The sequence below is a fragment of the Micromonas commoda genome, chromosome 3 (assembly GCF_000090985.2).
Source record: "Micromonas commoda chromosome 3, complete sequence".
NCBI classification, from domain to species: domain Eukaryota; kingdom Viridiplantae; phylum Chlorophyta; class Mamiellophyceae; order Mamiellales; family Mamiellaceae; genus Micromonas; species Micromonas commoda.
Genome location: NC_013040.1, coordinates 1,550,472 through 1,567,134, shown reverse-complemented (window position 1 = coordinate 1,567,134; position 16,663 = coordinate 1,550,472). Strand labels below are relative to the sequence as shown.

At 67.4% G+C, this 16,663-nt stretch overlaps 6 protein-coding genes across 6 annotated transcripts; 4 read left to right on the top strand and 2 right to left on the bottom strand.

Annotated features, from left to right (window-relative positions):
• Positions 1 to 30: 30 nt before the first annotated feature.
• On the top strand, positions 31 to 5,924 carry MICPUN_57381 (predicted protein; the record flags this gene model as incomplete). The annotated part of the gene is made up of 3 exons (XM_002501108.1): positions 31 to 156; positions 223 to 5,082; positions 5,157 to 5,924. 3 exons carry the CDS (start codon positions 31 to 33, stop codon positions 5,922 to 5,924), a joined length of 5,754 nt encoding a protein of 1,917 aa, XP_002501154.1.
• A 637-nt stretch (positions 5,925 to 6,561) lies between these two features.
• Positions 6,562 to 7,248, top strand: MICPUN_99745 (predicted protein; the record flags this gene model as incomplete). The annotated part of the gene is made up of 1 exon (XM_002501107.1): positions 6,562 to 7,248. The coding sequence occupies one exon, from the start codon at positions 6,562 to 6,564 to the stop codon at positions 7,246 to 7,248; it is 687 nt and encodes a 228-aa protein (XP_002501153.1).
• Positions 7,249 to 7,525: 277 nt separating this feature from the next.
• LHCA3 (chlorophyll a/b-binding protein, psi-associated, chloroplast precursor) lies at positions 7,526 to 9,164 on the top strand. The gene is made up of 2 exons (XM_002501106.1): positions 7,526 to 7,715; positions 8,259 to 9,164. The coding sequence occupies exons 1-2, from the start codon at positions 7,575 to 7,577 to the stop codon at positions 8,997 to 8,999; spliced, it is 882 nt and encodes a 293-aa protein (XP_002501152.1). The 5' UTR covers positions 7,526 to 7,574; the 3' UTR covers positions 9,000 to 9,164.
• Positions 9,165 to 9,185: 21 nt separating this feature from the next.
• On the bottom strand, positions 9,186 to 9,935 carry MICPUN_57378 (predicted protein; the record flags this gene model as incomplete). Its single annotated transcript, XM_002500675.1, has 1 exon — positions 9,186 to 9,935. One exon carries the CDS (start codon positions 9,933 to 9,935, stop codon positions 9,186 to 9,188), a length of 750 nt encoding a protein of 249 aa, XP_002500721.1.
• A 300-nt stretch (positions 9,936 to 10,235) lies between these two features.
• Positions 10,236 to 12,085, bottom strand: PETH (ferredoxin-NADP oxidoreductase chloroplast precursor). The gene is made up of 3 exons (XM_002500674.1): positions 11,982 to 12,085; positions 11,748 to 11,774; positions 10,236 to 11,512 (listed from the first exon to the last, which is right to left on the bottom strand). Exons 1-3 carry the CDS (start codon positions 11,991 to 11,993, stop codon positions 10,445 to 10,447), a joined length of 1,107 nt encoding a protein of 368 aa, XP_002500720.1. The 5' UTR covers positions 11,994 to 12,085; the 3' UTR covers positions 10,236 to 10,444.
• A 360-nt stretch (positions 12,086 to 12,445) lies between these two features.
• MICPUN_57376 (hypothetical protein) lies at positions 12,446 to 16,662 on the top strand (the record flags this gene model as incomplete). Its single annotated transcript, XM_002501105.1, has 1 exon — positions 12,446 to 16,662. The coding sequence occupies one exon, from the start codon at positions 12,446 to 12,448 to the stop codon at positions 16,559 to 16,561; it is 4,116 nt and encodes a 1,371-aa protein (XP_002501151.1). The 3' UTR covers positions 16,562 to 16,662.
• Position 16,663: the final 1 nt, after the last annotated feature.

Genomic DNA, 16,663 nt, shown 5'->3' with positions numbered 1-16,663 from the left:
TCGGGCGTCGAGGGGGCGAGGGGCGACGACATGTTTCCCAAATGGACGGCCTCACGGGCGGTGGTAAGTCACCGCCATCTCACGCTCAAGCTCCGGCGGCGGCCCATCATCCCCGCGCGTCCCAACCCCGTCGCATTCGCCCCCGACGCGTCCGTTGTCATTTCATAATTCCCAGCGTCGCCTGACCCGTCCCTCCTCCCGCTCTTCCCGACTTCATCGCAGAGGCCGAAGATCGCCGAGGGCGCCGCGGCGGTCACACCGGACGACCTCACCGGCGTCGTTTCCACCGCGTGGCACCCCACGCGGGCGATTTGCGCTTGTTCCGTGGGGCGACGCGCGTACGTCCTGGACGGCATCACCGGCGCGATCCTCAAGCAGTGCCGCCTGCCGAAGCCTTGCTCGCACATGGCGTACTCCCCGCCCCGGCTCGGACCCCCGAAGCTCGTCGCCATCTTCTGCGACGGGTCCCTGTGGTCCCTGGAGGGATTCGACCCGACGGAGGCGGCGAGGGGCGGGGGAATCGGCGACGGCGCGACGCGTTTCCGCAGGCTGCACGCGCCGACGGTGAAGGACAAGCGCCTGGCGCTGCGAAGGAACGCACGGGGCACGATGGCGTTCTGCGCGTCACCCAACGGCCCGGGCGCCGAGCCGTTGTGCATCTTCGCCGTCGTCGGCGAGAAGGAGCTCCGGTTCGCGACGATACGTCGCCCGGGAGGCGGAAACGATGGAGCGTCGTCGGGCGGATTCGCGGATATCTCGCCAGCCGTATCGCCGACGTCGCCGCTCTCGAACGCGTCGGATCGAACGTCCGATCGAACGTCCGCGGCGCACGAACCGCCCGTGAAACTGCGCGGCGAACCCAAGAAGACGCCCATCGCGTTCGTGTGTTCGCACCCGGACCTGTCGCCGAGGATATGCGCGGGATACGTCGACGGAACGGTTCGCGTGTACGACCTCGCGACGTGCGCCGTCGCCGCGGCGTTTAAGATCCCGCCTCCGATCGGCGCCAAGCGGGGCACCGCCGCGCCGACGTGCGCCGTATGCGTCAGGCTCCCGCCGGCGCGTCATCATCACGGCGGGGGAGGTCATCACGGGTGGGAAGGGGGCGGTCACGGCGCGGGCGGGGGTACCGTCGGCGAAGCGGCGGTCGCGATCGGCGACGCCACGGGTAGGATAACGCTTTGGCCGATGCGCCCCGGGTCGGTGTACGGCGGGACGGGGGGGACGGGGGGGACGGGTGGGGGAACTGGCGGAGGGTTCGGCACGGACGGGGGTTTCGGCTCGGACGACTTCGACGACGGTTCGTATCCGGCGGACGGTTCAAGTTCCGACCCCCGAGGAGACGCGAAGGGCCGGAAAACCGCGGCGGAGATGGTGGACGAGGCGCAGGCGTCGCCGCCGGATATGAACCGTCGCGGCGCGTGCCCCGTGATCGCGCTGCAGACTTTACCAGCGAACGGCGGGATCGTCGCGCTCGTCGGGTCCTTCGGGTCGGCGGCGGCGGACGACGACGACGCGGCGGAATGCTCGACGCAGGCGTGGCGAGTCGAGGACGACGGCGGCTCGTCGTTTTACATTCGCCTCGCCCGCGGCGGCGACGGTTCGTATCCGCGCGTCCCGAGCTTACCCCCGTCCGCGACGAGGGCGTGCATCGCGACGCATCCGTCGCAGCTCAAGTTCTCCGCCGTCGCGGTCGGGACGGTTCATATCCCGGGCGAGGAGCGATCCTGGGGCGAACCGGCAAAAAACGCGCGGGGAAAAAGAGGCTCGCCGCCCGCGCCGTCGCCACCGTTCACCGTCTTCATCTCCGAGGGTGCCGGGTTGGTTCCCGCGGGCGTCACCGCTGATGACGCGTTCACCTGCGAACTCGCGGCGGTGCGCGGCGTGGACGTCGAGGCGACGACGAGCGCGACGCCTCCCGCGAGGCACCGCGAGGCGTTCGCCCTGGGCGGCGACGCCGTGTGGGCCGTCGACCTGTCGGAGGGGCCCGGGGGTAAGATGAAGACGCGCGTACCGAAGGCGGGCGATCCCGACGTCGCATCGAACGACGACGGTGGTGTTGGCGGGGGAGGGGGCGGGGGCGGGGGCAGAATCGATCGATACGCGCGGCGGCTGGAGCACTCGCCGGCGTCGTCCGCTTTTCTCATCGCCTCCGGTCCCGCCGGCGCGTCGTGCGATAGGATCGGCGCTTGGAAGGAAGGGGTCCCGTCGCCGTGCGTGCACGCGGGACGCGATGCGACGTTCGTCGGTAACGCCGACGCGTGTTTCAGCGTGCTCAGCGTGGACGGCCGAACGCTCTCCTTATTCGCCGTCGACTCGCCAAAGGCGCGAATGGCGGCGTACGCGTTGGACGGAGAGTGCGACAGGGTGTTTCGCGGGCCGTCGCCGAACGCCGTGGCGTTCAGCGCGCTCGACTGGCCGGATACGAACCGTCGCGAGCGGGTGCGAAGCGGCGCGAGCGCGAAGGCGCGTTCGGATGGACCTCGGGGTTGCTTCGGCGTGCTTCACAACGTCGACGGGCGGGGACGGCGAATGGAGGGGTACCTGACGCTCGAACCTCGCGAGCGGGTCGTCCGCGCACTTTTCCAGAGAGTTCCGGAGCTGCGGGACGTCGACCCCGACGGCACCCCCGCGGGCGCCGTCGCCGTGCTCACCTCCCGATCGCGCCTTCTCCTCGCCGAGTACCGCGGCGGCGGGGAGAAGGGCGAGCCGTGCGTCATGACCAAACTCTCCGAGACGCCTCCGGATGTTTCCGTGGGTTCGTGCGCGTGGTTCGGGCCCGCGCTGGTGTACACCGAGTCGAACGGCGCGATGGGGATGCTCACGTGGCACGCCCCGATCGACGGCGGCACGCACCGCGCCGGGTGCGTCCTGCCCCTGTGCGGCGGCGGCGTGGGCGCCGCCGCGGACGCCCACCACGGCGGGACGCTCTTGACGTTCACGGAGGACGCAGCCGTCTGCCTCCACCCGACGGGCGACCCGCCCCCCGCGCCGCCCGCGTGCACGTCGCGACCCATCGCGTTCATGGACGCGCTGTGCGTCGCGTGGGGAAGCGTGTGCGACTCGCGGAAATCGCGATCGCTCCCGGTGCCGCTCGACGGCGCGAGGCGCGCGGTGGCCGTCGCCGCGGGTCGGTTTGACGCCGCGAGGGTGTCGGCCAGGGCGCTTCACGCGATGAGCACGTCGCTGGCGCTCCCGGGGTTGGCATCTAACGTGGGGGCGCGGGCGACGCACCTGGGGGTGGGCGCGCGTGCCGGGGTCGCCGCGCGCGCGTACCGCGCGTCCGCCGCGGTGGAGAGCGCTCGGCTATCCCAGAACCAGCCCGCGGATTTGACGGTACCTCGCGACGCCCTCGCGTACTCGACTCCCGCGTCGTGCGAGGTTCGACCGGACGTTTTCGCGGCGATGAGGGACGCGTCCGAGGCGGCGACGTTCATCGGCGACGCGCGGTCCGCGTTCGACGCCGCCGCGCTGGCGGTCGGGGCGACGGGGGGTAAGGATTTCGGGCCGTTGGTCCGTCTGTGCGAGCGCGGCGTGGCGGCGGCGGACGGCGGCGGCGGCTACGCGTCCATCGAGGACGACGTTCGGCGCAAGCTCGCGGAGGGATCCGCGGTGCGTGACGCGTGCCTCGAGGCGCTGGCGAGGCGCGCGCCGCCGACGATGCCGCCGCCCGACGGCATCGAAGCGCCAGCCGGGTTCGAGGTGACACTCGGAAGCATGGCGGCGGCGGCTTTGACTCTGGCGACGGGCCGCGAGGCGGGCGTCGAAGCCGGCCTCGGGAAGGAGGTGTCGCGCGCGTCGACGCTCCGGCACGCCGACTGGCTCGGCGTGAGGGTTAAAAACACGGGGAACGGCGCGGGCGGGGTCGAGGGCGACGTTTCAGATCCCGGCATCCGTTCGCGTTATAATCGCGACGGGAGGGGGATCGGGTACGACGGGTGGGGCTCTTCGCCGCCCGCGTCCAACCCGGCGTCGCCCGGCCGGCCGCCGACACACGCGCAGGTGGGATTGGGAGGAACCGGCACGACGTTCAGACCCGCGGCGCCCGTGCAGCCGGCCGCGGCGGCGGCGACGACGGCGGCGCCCCCGAGTTTCGCTCCCGCGGCGTCGCGGCAGCCGTCGCAGCAGCCGTTTCAGCCGTTTCCCGCGGAAGCGCCCCCGGCTTTCGCGCCCGCTTCCTCGACGCCTTTTCCAAGCTCGGATCCGTTTCGAGACGCGCCGCCCCCGGGTCGCGCGGCGCACTCGACCAACCCGGGTAACCTGTCCGTGTCGCTTCCGACCGGGGACGACGCCGATCCGTTCGCGGCGCCGACCGTCATAACGCACGGGGACCCGAATCGGCACCCGCGGGTGCCCGAATCGGCGTCCCAACCCCCGCGATCGAGCGGCGGGTTCTCGGCGCCGGCGGCGGCGTCGGTCCCGCGCGCGGCCGCTGCCGGTTTCGAGGGTTTCGACGGCGCCGAGGGTTTCGAAGCCGCGAGCAACAATTTCGAAGCCGCGAGCAACGCCGGCACGTCCCCCACGGCGCTCACGTCCCCGACCGCCACGACGTTCGCCAACAGGGCGTACGAGTGGGGCGGGAGTCAGTATACCGGGACGTACTACGCCGGAACGACGGGGGACTGGCGCGGGTCGCAATTCGGCGCGGGCGACGGCGCCGACCCGTTTGGTTCGTCTTCGGATGGCGGCGGGTTCGGCGGCGACGATTCGGATCTTGATTCAGACGACGATTCGGACGATCCGTTCGGCGATCCGTTCGGCGACGTCCCCGCGGCGGCGAGCAGCAGCCCGCCGGCGGGTTTCGGAAGTTTCGGGGGTCACGGCGACCCGCCCGCGCCGCGTCAACCGCCGACAGCTGTGACGAACGCGATTGGAACGGACGCCGGGATCCGAACAGTCGCGATGACCCCGCCTCCGACCCCGCCGCCGCCGCCGCCGCCGCCGCCTCCGCCGCCGCCACCGCCGATGACGACGTCTACGACCAACGACGACCCGCCGATCGACCCGACGCACCTCCCGACGCTTCGCGCCGTCGCCGCGGGCACCCGCGCGCTCGAGGCGTCAGACTACGACTTTGCGCAGGTGCGTTTATTTTAATCTTCTGTTTGTATGGGCAATTAGAATGACATGGTTTTTTTTTTCAGACGGCGTTTAAGACGGCGACGAGGAGGGCGGCTGTGGAGGCGCTGGCGCCCGAACGTGGACGGCGCACGATCGTTCGCAAGTGCGCGGCCTACGCGCTGGCGTGCGGGATCCTTCGGCACGCGAGGCGCCTGTGCGAGGTTCTCGCCGCGGAAGAGGGGTCGAGCGATTCCGGTACGACCGACGGGGATTCCAACCCGACTCAACCGGCGACCCGTCCCAAAATCCCGTCCGTCGGTCCGCAATCCCCGTGGAACGATCCGAGCTCGCACCCGCGTTTAAGGCAAATAGCGGTCGAGCTCGCGAGACTGGGCAGGCACCTCGCGGCGCTGCCGCTTGACCCGACGCACAGGTGTACAGTCACTCGGTTCGCGGCGGTTTGGAACTTTCGAGCCGGAAATGTAAAAACGGCGACGGCGATGCTCGGGTCGCTGGTGCTATACGCCGGGACGATCCCGAAGCGCGTGGACTTGGACTTTGATCTGCTCGCGGTGGTGTCGTGCGCGGTGGCGGCGCGTGTGCGCGGCGCCACGCCGTTCGACGCGTTCGACGGCGGGCGTCCCGCGGATGGAGATGGAGTTGGAGATTCAAAATCGTCGATGGACGAAAACGTGCCGGCGGGGGAGGATCCCGCGTTGATCTGCGCCGCGACGCTTCGGACGATATCGAGCGGGACGGAGGCGACGTGTGGAGTGTGCGGGGCGACGCACGGGAGCGACGCGGCGGCGGCGGCGGCGGGGGCTGGGCCGAAGTGCGCCGTCTGCGACAGTCCGATGGCGTGAATTTCCTCGACGTTATATTAATTTACGGTGAATTAGCGCCGGCAAACCGGAAATAGACTCGATCGTCCCATTGATGAGACTCCGCCGTCGATCGGGCATCTCGGAATTCGCAGTTTATCCACAAGTCTCTGTAGACCCCCCGTTCTCGCTCGCGGTCGACACTTCGTAAGGCGCGAGAACGCTCTTGGCCTTTGCGCAGGAATGATGCACGCCGTCGCCAACGTCACGGCGGTGAGGCCCAACGCGGGTCCTCGCGCCAGGCCCCGCGCGGCCGCCGGCGCAAGGTCCGCCACCGCCGCGCCCGCGATGAAGATTCAGATGGGTCGCACGACGAAGGCGTCCGGTGCGGCGCGCCTCGGACGCCGCGCGACTCGCACGTTCGCCACCGAGGGTGAGTATCCCGCACCCCCGATCGCTCTCATCGTGGCATCCAGCGCCTCCGTGCGCGCGCGTTTGGGCGCGAAACGCGAAGGCGCCGCGCGCGACGCGCTCCAAACTCCCCCTCGCCCGACGAACCCGAACCCTGCCCGCGCGAGACCCTGAAAAGAAAAGATCGAACGTCCGTCCCGGGACCGCGCGCGAGTCGTCGCTGACCGCCTGAACCCGTTCCCCTCTTCCATCCGAATCAGAGGGCGACATGGACGCCGTGGTCGAGGAGCCCGTCGCCGACGCCGACGCCGACGCCGACGCCGGCTACTGGCAGAAGGACCAGATCTTCCCGCGCGTCAAGGAGAGGGACCCGTACCGCCGCCTGGGCATCTCCGCCGAGGCTTCGTTCGAGGAGGTGCAGGATGCGAGGAACTACCTCGTGCAGACGTACGCGCGGCACACGGCGGGCGTGGAGGCCATCGAGGACGCCTTCGACCGCATCATCAAGGAGAAGCTCGCCGCGCGCAAGAAATCCCGGGGCGCGCGCGCGGCGATGAGGAAGCAGAAGCAAGGCGAGGACTACGTCCCCCCGTTTCTTGAGAGGCTCCAGGCGCAATTCGCGCGTCCGGATGACACCACGCTCATGCGCAGGGCGCTGATCTACGCCATCATGGCCGGGTGGGCCGTCGTGGCGACGGGCAACGGGGGCCAACCAACCTTCCAGATGTTCATCTCCTTCGCCCTCTGCGTCTACTTCCTCAAGGACAAGCGCGGCGAGGACGCCGAGCTCGGTCGATGCTTCATCAACGCATTCGTCGCGCTCGCGCTGGGCTTTGTCGTCGGCAGCGTGTTCCCCGTGTACATCCCGATCTTCCCGCCGTCGTGGGGACCCGAGCTCATCCTGTCCCTGTTCACCATGGTGTCGCTGTTCATCTTCGCCACGTTCCTCAAGTGAGCGAGCGGTGGACGGAGCGAGCGGTTGGTTGGCGAGGGGAGGGGCGGGCGAGGTGTGGAGGAGGAGAGTGGTGGATGGGCGTTTACCCGCGCTGCGAGCGCTAAGTTATGAAATGTACGGGAGAAATTAGACCCGAATTCGCGGTTCACCGCCGGCGTTTTCCCCGCGCCTGCGAAAGATTTTTGATTGGTCGCCCGGCGGGTCCTGATTGGCTGAGAAGATTTGGCAGTGAGAGAGGGAGGACCTGCTGGAAAACGCCGGAGATGGGTGTGGCCGGCCGCGCGCCACCCGCGACCGCCATTCACGCACACACAACAGCACACACAATGGCTGCCATCACCACCTCTTCCGTCACCGCGGTGCGCGCCGTCAAGGGCGCCCGCGCCACCTTCGGCTCCCGCGCCGCCTTCGCCGCGCCTTCCGCCAAGGCTTCCAAGGCTCGCTTCGTCTGCCGCGCCGAGGGCGAGGTGAGATAGATTTCCCCGTCGCAGCCGCGACCTCGTAAACCGCCCGCGCCGGGGCGATTGGCGCGTCACGGCGCCGTGAAACGCGACGACGCGTTCCTTGACGACCCTTCGAGATCGGCAGGCGCATCCGGTCTCTTCCGTCGTCGTCGAGGGACGCGCGCGAAAGCGCGTTTCGTCGCCACCCCGCGAACCAACAATCGAGTCCGGCGGGTTTTTTTTTTCGACGAGGAGAAAGGAGCGGGGCTGGGCGCGCTGAGCGGCTCGAGACGGCGTCGACGCCCGGTCCGATCACGCGCGTTCGATCGCGATCGCGTCGTACCGGACCTGGCGTAGCTCGCGCGGCCCAACACGCGCGGCCGGTATCGCGCGGCACCGCGGTGCGCCGCGGCGCCGCGCGGGCCGATCGCCCCCCCCCACGCTTTTCCTCTCGTACCCGTTATCCGCTCCTTTACACGCGTGGAGAACAATATTCGGAAGATGATTCGTCTCGACGGCGCGCTGACCGTCGCTCCCCGTCCCACCCATCCCCCGATTCACCCCCAGGCCGAGGCCCCCAAGGAGGAGGCTCCCAAGGCTGTCGTCAAGAAGGAGCGCAAGAAGGATGACCTCTACATGATGGGCGTCTCCGACCAGAACATGGCGTACCTCGACGGCACCCTCCCCGGCGACTTCGGCTTTGATCCCCTCGGCATGTCCGACCCCGAGGGCGCCGGCGGTTTCGTCAACCCCCAGTGGCTCGCCTACTCCGAGGTGATCCACGGCCGCTGGGCGATGCTCGGCGTCGCGGGCATCGTCGCGCCCGAGATTCTCGGCGGCATGGGCGTCATCCCCGAGTCCACCGGCCTCGTGTGGTTCACCAGCGGCGCCATCCCCCCCCAGGGCACCTTCGACTACTGGGCCAACCCCATGACCATCTTCTGGGTCAACATGTGCATGATGAACTTCGCGGAGATCAAGCGCGGCCAGGATTACTGGTTCCCGGGTTCCCAGGCGGAGACTCCCCTCCTCGGCTGGGAGAAGGGTTTCGGCGGCTCCGGCAACCCCACGTACCCCGGCGGCAAGTGGTTCAACCCCTTCAACCTCGGCAAGGACGACATGGCGTCCATGCAGAAGAAGGAGGTCAAGAACGGCCGTCTCGCCATGATGGCGTTCCTCGGCTGCATGGTGCAGGCTGCCGTCACCGGCGAGGGCCCGTGGAAGAACATCTGCGACCACGTCGCCGACCCCTTCGGAGCCAACATGCTCGCCAACTTTGGCGCCATCGGCGGCGCCTCCCCCTTCTAAGCGAAGTAACCTCTGGCGGGTGGTGGCGTGTCGTGCGACAATTCGGATGTGATGATTGCGGTGGTACAGCGCGTGTGTAGTGCGTGCTTTTGTCTTAGCTAAACAACCCGCCGGCGTCGACAAAGACGCCGGCGGGATCAATACACAAATCTAAAAAATAAATCTACGAAGGTACCCGCTCGACGATCACCCGCAGCCGTACGCCGACTTGAGCGCCTCCGCTGCGCCGGCGTCCACCGCGCCGTTCGCGACCAGCGCGTCCGCCAGCGTCCTCATCGCCTCGCGCGCCCCGCTTCCCATGAGCTTCGCGGCGAGCGCGAACCGCCCGCACGTCGCCAGCTCGGCCAAGAAGGCTCGCACGCGCTCGCCGATGGCCCGCGCGCCTCGCGCCCCCGCCCACTCGTCGTCGTCGCGAATGCTCCGGCCGTCGCCCGCGTACCCCGCGGCGAGCGCGGCGACGAGCTCCGAGAGCACCGTGCCGTTGATCTCCACCCTGAACAGTTTCGCGATTCGTCCCTCCCGCGTACCCGCGACGAGCCCGAGGTACCTCCACCTGGCGTCCGTGGACTTGCACGATCGACGCCACGTCTTCTCGAACTCCGCCGCGGAGGAGGGCGCGCGAATCGACGCGGCGTCCGCCGCCGGCGTCAGCGGCGTCGACGCGCCCGGCGTCGATGCGGGTCCGGATGCCCTTCCCTCGGGCGTGAACGAGAACGCGGGCGCGCGAGCCGCGGCCCTGTCCGCGGCGGTCATGTGCGAGGCGTCGCCGGGGAGGTTGTGCGGCCTGAGGTGCGCGACGGCGACCATGTTCTTGAAGACGTCGTAGCCCTCCATCTGGCGCACCGCGCGGTGCTTGGCCTCATCGCGCGCGGCCCTGAGGGCATCCTCCTGGACCGCGTCGGCCAGCTCGCGGCTCACCTTGGGAGGGATGCTCATGCGTGCGACGCGTGTCTCGCGCGTGTTGACTGACCACAGGTGGAGAGGAAGAACACCCGGAAAAAGGCGCGGCAGGAACTTCGCGAATTACGAATTGGACGTTTTTTTGGATTTGTCCCACGATGCGTGAGTAAGGAAATTCGACGAGAATGGGTTTGATTTCTCGTCGGACCGCCTCTTCCCTGACTGGCCGTCACTGTCGTTCGGTCTCTGTCGTGTCTGCGCCAGGTGAGATATTTTCTTCTCAGCCCGTCAGAGCGGAAGCGCAGCGGGTCTGGTGACGCGGCGCGGTCGACGCGGTCAATGATGACATGAATCTTTTAAACAAACGGGCGCCGCCCAGACGCTAAACAAATGTGAGCGACGCCAGCTTTGCGAAAAAAGAGAAACAGCGCGGGAAGAATAGCGTATGACGCGCACCAAACAACTCTCAACACGCGTGCGTCGCGGCGGCTCGAGGGACTTCCGCTCGATCCGCCTGGCGCGACGCTGCGGGGGCCGAGAGGTATTTAGTACACCTCGACGTGCCACTGGCCCTTCTCCTTGAGACCCTCGAGCCACTCCTCGTAGTTGATGCCCTTCTCCTTGCAGACGCCCTCGAGCATCTCGAGGATGCCGGGCATCATGCCCTTGAGGCCGCAGAAGTACATGTGCGCGCCGCCGTCGAGGAGCTGGAAGATCTGGTCCTTGTACTCCTCAACCTTGTCCTGAATGTACATCTTGCCGCCGTTCTTGTTGGTCTGCTCGCGGGACAGGGCGTAGTCGCAGCGGAACTGACCGGGGAAGCGCTTGATGCACTCCTGGATCTCGTCGTCGTAGAGCTTCGCGTCGGAGTTGGCGACGCCCATGAAGAGCCACGCGAGGCCCTTGAACTCCCAGGACTTGACGTCCTCGACGAAGAAGCGGCGGTAGTAGGAGCGCATGGGCGCGATGCCGGTGCCGGTGGCGACCATGATGACGGGGGTGGCGGGGTCCTTGGGGAGGAGCATCACCTGGCCGGTGGGGCCGGTCATCATGACCTCCTGGCCGGGCTTGGCGTCGCAGAGGAAGTTGGAGCAGATGCCCTTCTTGGCGGGGTCCTCAGCCTTCATCTCGGGGCACCAGTAGGTGGCGCGGCGGACGCAGAGGGTCGCGGTCTTACCGTCGAACTCGTCACCGTAGCGGGTGGACGCGATGGAGTAGAGGCGGACGCCGTGGGGAACCTCCTTGCCCTTGGAGTTGACCTTGGTGCCGGGGGGGATGACGCCGTAGGACTGGCCCTCCCAGAAGGGCATCTTGCCGCCGTGCTCGATGATGATGTGGCAGGTCTCGCCGGTGGCGTTGGGGCCGACGATGCGCTCGACGGACTTGATGGTACCGACGAAGGGGGCCTTGTTCTTGAAGGTGTTGAGGGGGAGGGGCATGTCCTCGAGCTCGAGGGGCACGGGCGCGCGGCCGGCCTTCATGCTCTTCTCCTTGGTGGTCTTCATCTCGAGACCGAGGCCGTAGTCGGTGCCCTGCGCCTTGACCACCATGCCCGCGGCGCGGGCGGGGGCCTTGGCCGCCTTGGAGACGACGGCGGCGCCCGCGAAGGAGGACTGTGGATGGATCGGAAGGGAGGTGGGATGATCGTCAGGGTCGTCTCATCGAGGTTACCGGACTCCCGATCGTCCGGGATTTCGTCCAACCGGGTGACGCTATCCGAAACCCTGACAGCCTGAGTTGTTTCCCGCTGAAAAAATATCGGGGCCCGATCGGTCCGTCGGGCGCCCCGCGCGGGCGCCGGCGACCGTGTGATCCGCGCATGGGGGGCGGCGCGGGTTGGAGTCTCACCTTAGCCAGCATGGGGGTAGCAAAAACCTGCAGAGGGCGGGCGGGGGACGGGGGGGAAGCGGAGGGGTCGTCAGTTGAGGGGTCGATTTCGTCACGCCAGCGACGAGGCCTGTTATCCCGCGGGGCGAATTATCGGGGCCGTCATCGCGCCGAGGCGCGGGGTCGCGACGCACGCGGGGACGCGGCGCGACGAAGGCCGATGGCGATGCGCGACGCTTGGATCGGTTCGCTCACCTGAGCAGCCATTGTTGCTTAGGAACGTGTCACGTTACGGTGATGTGTGTCGCGGCAGGCGGGGTCCCGATGCGGGAGTACCAACCAGTAGAAAAGCGGATGAGTGGCCCAATCTCTGCCAGTGAAACTGCCAGTGCTCAAAGGCACAACCAATCAGCGCTCGGAACAGACTTTCGGTCACCTTTCGCCGTGGGGATTTCGTGGGAAATAGAAATGGATAAATAAGAAGCATACGACAGCGCGATGAGTTAAAGAAACGGACGCGTAAGCCATATGGACAGCACTGGTGACGTGACAGATCTAAAATCCAACGCGCATAACGAGATCGGCACGTTGTTGTTGTTTGTTTTCGAGCGGCCGATCGACACCCAATTCAGGCTGTCCGCAACCACCGAGAAGGCACTGTGGCGCGCGCGCAAGGGCCGTGACCCGCCTTGCTCCCCCGACGTTCGAACCCGGGCGCCATGGGAAAGTTCGTCCCGGCGCTGGTCGCGCTCGTCATCGCCGCGCTCGCCGCGGCGATGGCCTGCGTCCACCTGGGAATAATCGCGTCGCCCGCGTTCGACAACCTGCCGCCCCTCCCGGCTCGCGTCCGCGGGGTCGCGTATCTCGCCGCCGAGATCGTCATCCTCGGCCCCGCGGGACCTCTGTACGCGCGCATCGCCACCGCGGCGCGCGCCGGGTTCCTCGCCGCGCGCGCGGAGGTGGCGAAGCGAGGGGCGACCCCGATCGCGTCGTTCGAAGGCGTCCGCTTCGCCGCGACCGCGTTCGCGTCGGGCGCGCGCGGCGCCATCTCCGCGTCCACGCTCGCGATGCTCGCGGCGATAGCGTACACGGTGATCAACACGCGACGCTCGAGCGCGCTTCGCGCGCGGCGCGCCGCCGCCAACGCGGCGACGCGCGCGGTTCGCCAGGCTGGCGTCCGACGTCTCTGCGGGCTCGCGTCCAACGCGAAGCGGCCCTCGTGGGCCAGCGACGAGGCCAAGGCGGAGGGGGACGTGGAGCGCGTGGAGTGGTTCAACACGTTCCTCGACACCCTCTGGCCCTACATCGCGCAGGCCACGCGCGCCACGGTGAGGCGCGTCATCGAGCCCAAGCTGGACTCCCAGCGCCCGAAGGGGATCAGCAGCATGACGTTCGACGCTTTCAACCTCGGGACGATCCCGCCTTTGATCGAACACATCGCGCTCGTACCCCCGGACGAGGCGGACGAGCTCCAGATCCAGGTCAAGTTCACGTGGAAGGGCAACCCCAAGATCGTCTTCAAGGTTACCGGCCCGATGATCTACGGCGGCACGAGCCCGCTGAAGATCGACGTCGGCGAACTGGCGATATCGGCCACCGCGAAGATCACGCTGGCGCACCTCATGGGCGAAGCGCCGTGCGTGGGGGGCACGCAGATCACCCTCACCGAGGACCCGTACGTGTCGTATCGCATCGCGGTCAAAGCCGCGCCGGGCATGCCCTCGGTGTCGCTCAGCTCCATCCCCGGCTTGCAGAGCGCGGTGCAGGGCGCCATCACCGTGGCGTTTCGCGAGAAGGTGGTGTTTCCGAAGTCCATCAACAAGGTGATCACGAAGAAACACACGCCTTGGACGGTACGGGCGATCGAGGACGCCATCGCCATCTCACCGGTGGGCAGGCTGCGGTGCACCGTCCGCGGGGCGTCCGGTCTGAAGAACATGGAGATGATGGGAACGTCCGACCCTTACGCGGCGATCGCACTCGGGTCGAGAAAAACCCCGCCTCTCATCTCCGACTGCCGACGCACGAAGACGATCGACAACACCCTGCATCCCACGTGGGAGGAGACGTTCGAGCTCGACGTGTGCTCGACCGAGCTGCAGTGCCTGTGGGTGAGGGTCTACGACGACGACGGACAGTACGGAACCGACGATTTGATGGGATCCGTGGTGCTGCCGCTGTCGGGTCTGCCCGCCGACGGCAGCACCGTCCGCGGGAGCTACCCGCTGAAGAAGGAGAAGGAGCTCCAAACCGGCGGTAAGCGCGGGAAAAAGTCGGGGACGGGACGCGGAGAGCTGTTCCTCGAGCTGACCTACGTCCCCATCACCGAGCCCGCGGACGAGACGAGGAAGAGGCTCGACCAGGCGACGAGGGAGGCGGAGGCCAAGTACCGAGAAAACGCCCCAGGCTGGTACGGATTTCAGGCGGAGATTTGCCGGCTGCTCGGGATCAAGGGCGTACGCGACGGAAAGGCGCTCAGCGCGCTGCTCGAATCGGACAAAGGCACGCTCGACCACCTCGGCGACGGACGCCTGCGGCACCTGGTGTCGACGCTCCCGCCGCGGATGGACCTCGGGCACGGCATACCGCTGTGGGCGGCTTTCCCCGGGTTCGAGGGCATGCGCTCGATGAACGAGATACTCCTCACGATCTGGCCGTACGCCGCGACCGCCGTTCGCAGGGACGTCGACATGCTCAACGCGGAGGTGCTGCCGAAGAAACTGCCCCCGTTCGTGCGCGCCAGGATCATCGCCGACCTGGGCGCCATCCCGCCCACCTTTGAATCCGTCCGAGCGTTCAAGTCCGACGGCGACGAGATCTGCCTCGAGTTTCACCTCAAGGTTGCCGGCGACATGCGCTTCGGCGTCGCGTTCAACGCCGCGTTCGCCCCGCTGTGCGGCGCGCGCGTGCAACTCGCGGAGGTAACGCTGCTGGCCATCGTGCGGGTCAAGCTGCAGCCGCTGGTGCCGCGGATCCCCATCGTGGCGGGCACGGCGGTGAGCTTCGTCGGCGATGCCCTCGTCGACGCCGCGTTACGACTGGAGCTGCCGCTGATGCCCGGCATGGACCTCGGGTGTCTACCCGGGGTGGACCTGGCGAAGAAATTTGTACTCGGCGGCTTCGTGCCGCGGATGTTCAGGTACCCGAGCTGGCTGTACTCCCCGGTGCTCGACTTTGACCACCCCGCGGTGAAGCAGCTGACCCGGGGCGGCGGCGGCGGGGACCGGGACGGGGAACACGTCGTCACCGTCAAGGTCAAACGGGCCCGTAACCTGGACGCCACCGACGGCTGGTACAGCGACCCGTTCGCCGTCGTCGTCGTCGCGGGAGAGGCGGATTACGCGTCCCGGGCGAAGCGCACCGACGTCAAGAAGCGCACTTTAAAGCCGACGTGGGATCAGACGTTTTCCTTCTCCGCCGCCGACGCCGACGTCCTGATGGTGGCCGTCTTTGACTTGGACGCTAAGCCGACGGTGGCGAAGGCGATCGATCCGGCGAGACTTCGGCGTAAGATGGCGCCGGTGATGAGACACCACGCCAAGTCGCTGCCGCACGCGGAGCGCTTTCACATGCGCGTCGACGACATCCCCTTTCACGGCACCGTCGCCGCCAAGGCAAAAGCCGCGGCGGAGGCGCGCGCCATCGAGGACGGCACGATGTCGAAGACTGACGTTCGGAAACTCGAAAAGAAGGCGCGGAAAAAGGCGGATAAGAAGGCGAACAGCGTCGGGAAGCTGCTCAGCGAGGCGAAGAAGCGCGACATCGAGCGTCGAGCCGCGCTCGAGCCCCCGCTTCCGCCGCGGATCATGTCCCCGGAGCAGATTGAAAAAGAGAAGAAGAAAGCCGCCAAGGCTGCCAAGAAGGCGGAGAAGGCGCGCAAGAAGGCGGAAAAAGACGCCAAAAAAGCGCAGAAGGCGGCGAGCAAACGATCCCTCAAGAAGTCGGACTCCATGGAGGAGCAGCTCGATCCCGATCGCGTCGTCTCCGACGTCGAGCAGTGCATCATCAACGAGACCGTCACCCTGTCCAACGACCTCCTGGGGATGTGCCACGTCGACTTCAAGCGCCTGCTCAGGCCCGGTCAGCGCAAAACGGTGTGGCTCCGTTTGGAGGGCGGCCCGAGCGATCAGAAGCGCGCGGCCGTCGGCGAGATCGACCTCGAAGATCCCGACGGGATCGATCCCAACGAGGACGTATACCAGTCGAACGAACGCCCGCCGGCTGGCGAGCGCGTCGACTCGGGTTTTCCAGAGATTGAGCTCGAGATTGGATGGACGGTGTACGACGACGTTTCGTTCGGGACGAAGAAGGCGGCGGCGGCGGTGGACGACGATGACGACGATTCGTATCCCAGCGATGAGAAGATCGGAACCGTCGCCGGAACCTCAACCTCGAACGACTCGGGCATCGCGACCGGCAGCCTCCACGTCGAGGTGGTCCGATGCGCGGACCTGCAGAAGCCGAAGGTTGGCACCCTGTACAAGGCTAAGATGTCCGGCGAGCGGGTCACGCCCAAGGTGGACGTCTACGTCGGCAACCAGCACGCGTCGACGCAGACCTCGAGGGGAGTCGAACCCACGTTTAAAGAGCACTTCGACTTTCCCGGAGTCACCGCGCTGGACGAGCTCGTCGTCAGGGTGGCGCACCCGGGGCGAAAGTCCATCTCGACGAGAATGGGCGTCGCCAAGGTTAGGGACAAATTCATGGGGAGCGTGGTGGTGCCGCTGAACGGGGTGGTTAAGAGCGGGGCGATCGCGGGGACGTACGCTCTGGCCGGGGTGAAGCACGGGGAAGTGACGCTCGCGTTGTCTTACCGCGTCGAGCGGAAGTATTGACGAGTAGGTACCTTCGAAGGTACCGGTGTACGTGTATAGGCGCGTTACAGATTCCTGGAATCTGAGCCAAAAAATAACAATCCGATAACCTAGGAGGATCCA

Excerpts from the sequence above, each read along its gene's own strand:
- PETH (XM_002500674.1), bottom strand. Across the intron at positions 11,513-11,747 it reads CTACCCCCATGCTGGCTAAG|TCCTCCTTCGCGGGCGCCGC; the intron begins GTGAGACTCCAA and ends ATCCATCCACAG.
- LHCA3 (XM_002501106.1), top strand. The coding sequence starts at position 7,575 with ATGGCTGCCATCACCACCTCTTCCGTCACCGCGGTGCGCGCCGTCAAG. Across the intron at positions 7,716-8,258 it reads TCTGCCGCGCCGAGGGCGAG|GCCGAGGCCCCCAAGGAGGA; the intron begins GTGAGATAGATT and ends ATTCACCCCCAG.